This window comes from Lineus longissimus, chromosome 5 (genome assembly GCF_910592395.1).
Source record: "Lineus longissimus chromosome 5, tnLinLong1.2, whole genome shotgun sequence".
Taxonomy (NCBI): domain Eukaryota; kingdom Metazoa; phylum Nemertea; class Pilidiophora; order Heteronemertea; family Lineidae; genus Lineus; species Lineus longissimus.
In genome coordinates, this window is record NC_088312.1 from 21,524,941 (window position 1) to 21,531,962 (window position 7,022).

At 40.0% G+C, this 7,022-nt stretch overlaps 1 protein-coding gene across 2 annotated transcripts; it reads right to left on the bottom strand.

Moving 5' to 3' along the window:
• Positions 1 to 285: 285 nt before the first annotated feature.
• Positions 286 to 6,817, bottom strand: LOC135487832 (uncharacterized). Of its 2 annotated transcripts, XM_064771927.1 has the most exons (8): positions 6,536 to 6,817; positions 5,710 to 6,304; positions 5,273 to 5,447; positions 4,784 to 4,972; positions 3,522 to 3,766; positions 3,027 to 3,242; positions 1,465 to 1,654; positions 286 to 631 (listed from the first exon to the last, which is right to left on the bottom strand). In XM_064771927.1, the coding sequence occupies exons 2-8, from the start codon at positions 5,915 to 5,917 to the stop codon at positions 472 to 474; spliced, it is 1,383 nt and encodes a 460-aa protein (XP_064627997.1). In that variant the 5' UTR covers positions 5,918 to 6,304; positions 6,536 to 6,817; the 3' UTR covers positions 286 to 471. The 2 variants fall into 2 exon arrangements, with proteins under 2 accessions (XP_064627997.1, XP_064627998.1); XM_064771928.1 differs by having other exon boundaries at positions 5,710 to 6,817.
• Between the last annotated feature and the right edge of the window lie 205 nt (positions 6,818 to 7,022).

A 7,022-nucleotide genomic window follows, 5' to 3' on the forward strand; every position in this document is an offset into this window, starting at 1 on the left:
CTGCTGGCAGTGTCGGGCTAGTCCAGAATCCGAATGTAATTTTTTCGCGGAGGCTTGTTCCATAGTAAATAAAAATGAATGTTGACAAGTTTGTGTAAAATGTTTTCGTTTTATTGTTTGTTTTCTCTGCTACAAGTTGTAAGCTTGTCCACTGTGATATCCTGAAACGGTATAATCAGCATAGGATATCCGATTTTTTATTGAGGAGTGAGCCCAGATTCAATTTTTTTTGGTAAAATAAGATGATCCCGAACATCTAATAAGAAAACACACAAACAATGAAAGTTCAGTTGATTTGGCAGAAGGATTGAACCACTAAAATAAATCGGTAATTGAATTCCTCTTTTCAAGAAATAAAGTTCACTTAATACATGTCACATGAGGAAGTTAACACTATTAAACAAAATGATGTATAACAGACACATGTCTGAACAGGAACCAATTTGCACTGTGGTAGTCGGCTCCTCTGGGCTATAACTCCTTTGCAGCAGTTGCATTGAGATAACACGGTGGTATAAATGTTCCTGGCGCAACGATCTCATTGATGGCTGAATAGCATGAAGCTGCACCAGCGATGATTCCTACCACTATAATCTCTATATGGATGACATGCATGTGGAGTGGGATATTCCTGAAATGGTTATAAAAGAACTAAATTCAAATATTCAAATTCAAATACATTCAAATAGTCAAGATCACCCTGGAGAATCAATTCCTGAGATTGCTGATAATCTTACCAGGCCTTCCAACTGATGGAGCCGCCTGCTCTGGATAGTGTTACCCGAGTCCTGGGACCTGGCAGCGTCACGAGAAAATAGCCAAAATGTGCACTCCTTGGTAACTTTTTGAAATGAACTTTGTCCGTCTGGTGATGTGGATGATATGACCTAATATGCCCTAAAATCATAGGTTACTCTGTGGTGCAGGCTTAAAATCAACCAATGCATATTTGTCTATTTGTTCGCAATCCATAGACATATCAGCACTGAGTGCACTTTTTCTATATCATTCTACTATATTTGATGCAAATCATACATCAAGAACCTTATTGCCAGATTAACGCAACACAATTTCGTTGAGGGACTCCAACCACACAGTTTTCCCAACTTTAAAGATTAATAACTTTTTCCTTTCCCAGGACAGGCCTGATTCATCATCAGTCGGGGGAATTGATTCAACAGGGTTAAAATGGTTAAAAAAAGGTGTACACTCTGTTCAATAGATTTTCAATTATTAGCTCTATATCAAAACTGGCCGATGGACCTATGTGTGACCAAATCAGTCTAGCCATTTGAAAAATCTACACACTAGTCTTACTTAAATGTCCCCAAAAACAGATGTAAGCGTTTTAAAAATTAGGTTTAAATTCTTTAAAAAACTAAGCTTTTATCATTTCAATTCTGCCAAATCATATCAAATCTAGAATGCTAAATTTTGAGCTTCATTCATAAAAATGCTACTTACACTTTTGGGAACTCCCCATCTCCTCTACACAGCAGCTCGTAAAATATTGGTGGAAGTATAAAGACCATAAGGTTCAGGCAAGTTCCACCCACTAGGGACATGATCGGGCCGAATCGTGGGACGGATTCTGCTACAAACAGTACGACTCCAATCATCAGAGTTCGTAGGATGATTCTTTTAATACCAAATTCTGAAAGGTAACAATTTTCAGGGTAAGGAGTGTTAACAATCGCGTCATGTCCATTGTCAGTTCGTCTGTCCATATGCAAAACACATCTCATGAATGCAATGTCTTCGAGACAAGATCAGGCCGAAACGTAGAATGTATATACTGTACGACTCCAATCATCAGGGTTCGCAGAATGATTCTTTTGATACCAAATTCTGAAAAGTAACAATTTTCAGGGTAAGGAGTGTTAACAATCCGGCTTGTCCATTGTCAGTTCGTCTGTCCATATGCAAAACACATCTCATGAATGCTATGTCTTCGAGACAAGATCAGGCCGAAACGTAGAATGTATATACTGTACGACTCCAATCATCAGGGTTCGTAGGATGATTCTTTTAATACCGAATTCTGAAAGGTAACAATTTTCAGGGTAAGGAGTGTCAACAATCACGTCATGTCCATTGTCAGTTCATCTGTCCATATGCAAAACACATCTCATGAATGCAATGTCTTCGAGACAAGATCAGGCCGAAACGTAGAATGTATTTACTGTACGACTCCAATCATCAGGGTTCGTAGGATGACTATTTTGATACCGAATTCTGAAAGGTAACAAATGTTAGGGTAAGGAGTGTTAACAATCACGTCATGTCCATTGTCAGTTCGTCTGTCTATATGCAAAACACATCTCATAAATGCAATGTCTTCGAGACAAGATCAGGCCGAAACGTAGAATGTATATGCTGTACGACTCCAATCATCAGGGTTCGTAGGATGATTATTTTGATTCCGAATTCTGAAAGGTAACAAATTTTAGGGTAAGGAGTGTTAACAATCACGTCATGTCCATTGTCAGTTCGTCTGTCCATATGCAAAACACATCTCATAAATGCTATGTCTTCGAGACAAGATCAGGCCGAAACGTAGAACGTATATACTGTACGACTCCAATCATCAGGGTTCGTAGGATGATTCTTTTGATACCGAATTCTGAAAGGTAACAAATTTTAGGGTAAGGAGTGTTAACAATCACGTCATGTCCATTGTCAGTTCGTCTGTCCATATGCAAAACACATCTCATAAATGCTATGTCTTTGAGACAAGATCAGGCCGAAACGTGGAACAGATATACAGTATGACTCCAATCATCAGGGTTCGTAGGATGATTCTTTTAATACCAAATCTATCTGGTTCCCTATAGGCCTCTTAAACTTAAAATATAGTTTGCAAATACCTGAAGCTCTGCAAAAAACGTATATGGTAGTCACATTGAAATATTTTTTTACAGACAATAATGACTTTTAATGGCACTATATGTGACTGATGTAAAGATAACCAGAGTTTGCTTGGCTGGTTTCTTTAGGAAGAAATGCAAATAACCTATTGTACTCACCATTTTTAAAATGACAAATGTGTTCCAGTCCCTGCCACAGGGGGTTGAGCACGATATTGAATGCTGACAGTAAATGAAATAGGAAGAGGACTTGCACTGTGTATGTGATCCAGCTCTTGTCTATTGCTTCAATTGTGACGAGTACGTTATCACTTGTTAAGTCTCCGAGGATATAAAAGGCCGATATTACCATTGGTGCGAACATGGTCATCATTCCTGGAAAAATATTGGTTCTGATGTGTGGGCTACTGATATGGACCTCGTCAGTATTTCAAATCAAAAGGTTTGAATTATAACATTGACCAAGTGGTTGTGAAAAGCTTTCCAGTTGTGATTTTGTGACTTATATTTGGTTTTAGTATAGCTGTATCATGTACCTATTACATCGCTGAAAATGAATTCAGCCTCTACTCTCTCATGAGAAAGAGAGAGAGAGAACGACCGTTAACATCATCGACTCGACTCTAACTGTTCGGTTGGAAAAATCATACTTACCTACATACCCCAGTATAATTACATTTGCAAATTTACTTCTATCCAGCATGTCATGTTGAATTGTGGGAAAGACTGTGTGTCCACAAAATGCAAAGGTGATTGTCCCAAATGCCATGAAGACTCCCTCCACTTTGATTGGACTGTGTTTGATGTTGGGGACAGTTTCTGGTATCAGTATCACAAGGTTGGCAAATATTAGGATGCATGCAATACCAGACGACATCGTGGCTCCAATCGCAACAGGCCTGGAAAAGAGGGTTTTGTTAGATCAGACTTACTCCAGGGAAGATGGGGCCTTTTCAAACAAGCACCGGGAATAAAGCCTCCACCTTCTCCCCACATGTTCCCTTCAGTTTACTCAACTGACGTATTAGACGTTTCCATAGAATAAAGGTCTGCCTTCTCCAAGCCGGTTCCCTTCTGTTTCCTTAACTGACTGACTAGACATTCCAATGGAATAAAGTTATCTGCCTTCTTCACACATTCTCTGCTTACTCAACTGACAGTCTTGACTTTCTCCAACTTCTCCACACATCTTCTGCTTACGCAACTGACAGACTAGTCATTCACATGCAGAAAAGGGTCCCTTCCTTCTCTACATATGTTCTTCTCTGCTTACCTAGCAGAGGGAGTAGATGTTCTCATAGAACTAATGTCCCCACCTTCTTCATACGTGTTCCCCTCAGCCTGCTCAACTGACACACAAGACGTGCACTTAGAATAAAAGTCGCACATTATTTCCATGTGCACATCTGGTTTGTCAGTTGAGCAAGAGGAAGAGTCTGTGTATGGAGAAGGATCGGTCTTTTATTTCGCCTGCATGTTACGTCAGTTGAGTAAGCGGAGGAGAACATGTATGGAGACGGATGGGGACCTTAATTCCATGTAGACGTCTAGTCTGTCAGTTCAGTAAGCAGAGGGGGACATGTATCGAGAAGGGGTTCACATATATTCCATGGGTTAGTAAAGTCAGTCAGTTGCATTAGCAGTGGGGAAAATGCATAGAGAAGTAGGGGACCTTTATCCCCTGTTAACGTTTGTTGTGTCAGTTGAGTAAGTAGGGGGCAACATTTATAGAAAAGGAGTGAAGTTTATTCAATGTGTACGTGTAGTCCGTTCTATGATAATAGTTAGGTGAGCAAATGGGAACACGTGTGGAGAAGGAGACTTTTATGCCTAGGCTAGTCAACACGTACATATAACATTTAAATTTTAACCCTTTTGAGAGTGTCATTAAAACAGATGTTGCAAAAAGAGCCTACCACATGTCCTTCGGCGTCCCCAACCATGAGATTGGAACCAGTATGGCTGCCACCACCAACATCCAAACACAGAAAGTGATATTAGGGAGTGGAACACTCAGGAGGCCCTCCACCATCTCCGCTGATAGTAAGAGGAAAATGACTCCACATCCAAAAATTGACATGTAGTTAGCGACCCTCACCAAATATCTGAAAGTAATCATGAACTGTAGGGGCAGGTGATAGAAAATGTATATTACTATTAATGTTAATACCACTTCTTACTTGGGCTTCCCAGCCACTATATCGGTACCAAGGTGGCTGCTGCCAACAGAATCCGAATACAGAATGTGATATTAGGAAGTGGGGCACTTTCACCATATCAGCTCAAAACACCCCCTCCAAGCTTTGATGAGAAGCTGCTGACGCTCACAAAATCTTTCAAAACAAGGATAAATCAGTAAGGCCTGAGAATACCACAATCCAAACACAGGCCTAGTAAGTTCTCACCTTCCAAAGTTTCCCATAGCCCTATAACCAATTGCTGCGAAGGGGTCTTGGACGTGTAAAAGACGGTACTCCTCATATCGATCCTCCAGCATCTCCCAGCTCCACCCCAGTGTGACCCCGGTGTACGCTGCTACAGTGCACATACTGAACAACATTACTATACCAAGTGGACCCCCTGAAATGGCAGATGTTCACATGATTATCAGCAACAAGAGGTCATATTCTTTGCACTCGATCTCAGTACTCTGCAGGGTTGTACCTATGATGTTTCCTCGAATACCCACAGATATCGGTTCGCGGAGATGATGTTTGACTGCTAGTATTAAATTGTCCATTGACAAATACAGGTTGTTCAAGCTTCATATAATTCTAAAGTTTTCAGTTTTAAAATTGTTATTTCTTCAGCACTAGCGAACTTAATCCGTGAAGTTTCTTACCACAATCCACAATGGCTTTTGGCAACGCTAGAATACCAGTACCAGCAATATCCCCAACGACGAACATCACTGCCGTCCATATCGTCAGGCCTTGAGCTGTCTTCAAAGAACCAGAAAGTGCATCTCCTTTCGAATCCAATAGTTTATCTTTCTCATTAGACAGAGATGTGTCCTTTACTCCAAATGTTTCATATGCTCTTTTTGCCATTGGGACGTTTTATGAATTTCCAAGGCTTTGAAAGTAATGAGTGTAACAAATGATGTGTTGGACATCCGAGGTCTCTTAAAAGCTTGATTTATTCATTACCAGTTCATGGGTTGAAATAGTTACTATATTGGACTAAGGATTCAGGAGCAGGCCTGACTTCGCAGAACAATATTACAAGTATAAACAGTAATAGCGCCGATGTACTGTGAGATTGTAGGACTTTCCTCTCACGTGATGACCTGAAAGTTCACCAACATATAATTAGGCCTCTGGAACTAGGCCTTCATGACTGAACTAAAAAATTGCCACTACTTTCTGAACCTTTCTCTCCTTTAAACTTGTCACTATATGGCTAGGTGTCCTTATTTGGGATTTAGCAGAGTCACTCTGGAAAATAACATATAAAGAGAATTAGCCATTGTTTTTCAATGTTGACTGTTCGCTCTTATATATTACATTAAAACGGGTCATTTCGTCTTGAGCAAACACGAGTGAAATAATTATTGACCGTATGTTCCAGTTGGAGACTGATGACATGCCTTTTGTTAAACAATGCGCATTTGCATGTCGAGAGAGTTTATCATGTCATCAGACGTAAAAATCCCAAAATCTCTTCACCTCGATATCAAGTCCTGCCATTTGACACTTCCATTCATAATCAGTGAAATATCCAGATCCAACCAGTCGCCTTGAACACATTGAGCATTTAGTGCTTCACCTCAAGTATTTATCCTGGGAACATAGACATCATACTTTGAAGACTTCATGTATTTCCTTAGCCTCTGAAATATCCGTGCCCAATCTTGGAGCAAAGTTGTGATATCCTGTACAACCCTGAAAATTCAAATAATTAGAGCTTGCATATTGATTGAAAATATCTGGGCCAATATAGTTGATTGGTATTTAGTCATGGGTCCCCTTGGAATATAGCCAGTAGAAAAGACATATACTGTACAAAGCTAAAAAGGCTCGGATGACCCACATAACGAACTGTATTGGCCGACTTTCTATAATAGGCCTTTAGGCAAAATGTCATAGATTGTTCAGGTTTGCAGAGTTCACGCAACCTTCCTTATTTGTTTCAAACAACGATTGATTGGAGTGA

Bases quoted from the DNA above. Each gene is read 5' to 3' on its own strand.
- LOC135487832 (XM_064771927.1), bottom strand. From the start codon at position 5,917: ATGGCAAAAAGAGCATATGAAACATTTGGAGTAAAGGACACATCTCTG. The intron at 5,448-5,709 runs GTAAGAAACTTC...CTGCCATTTCAG, and splicing joins AAAAGCCATTGTGGATTGTG to GGGGTCCACTTGGTATAGTA. The intron at 4,973-5,272 runs GTGAGAACTTAC...GATTACTTTCAG, and splicing joins GCTATGGGAAACTTTGGAAG to ATATTTGGTGAGGGTCGCTA.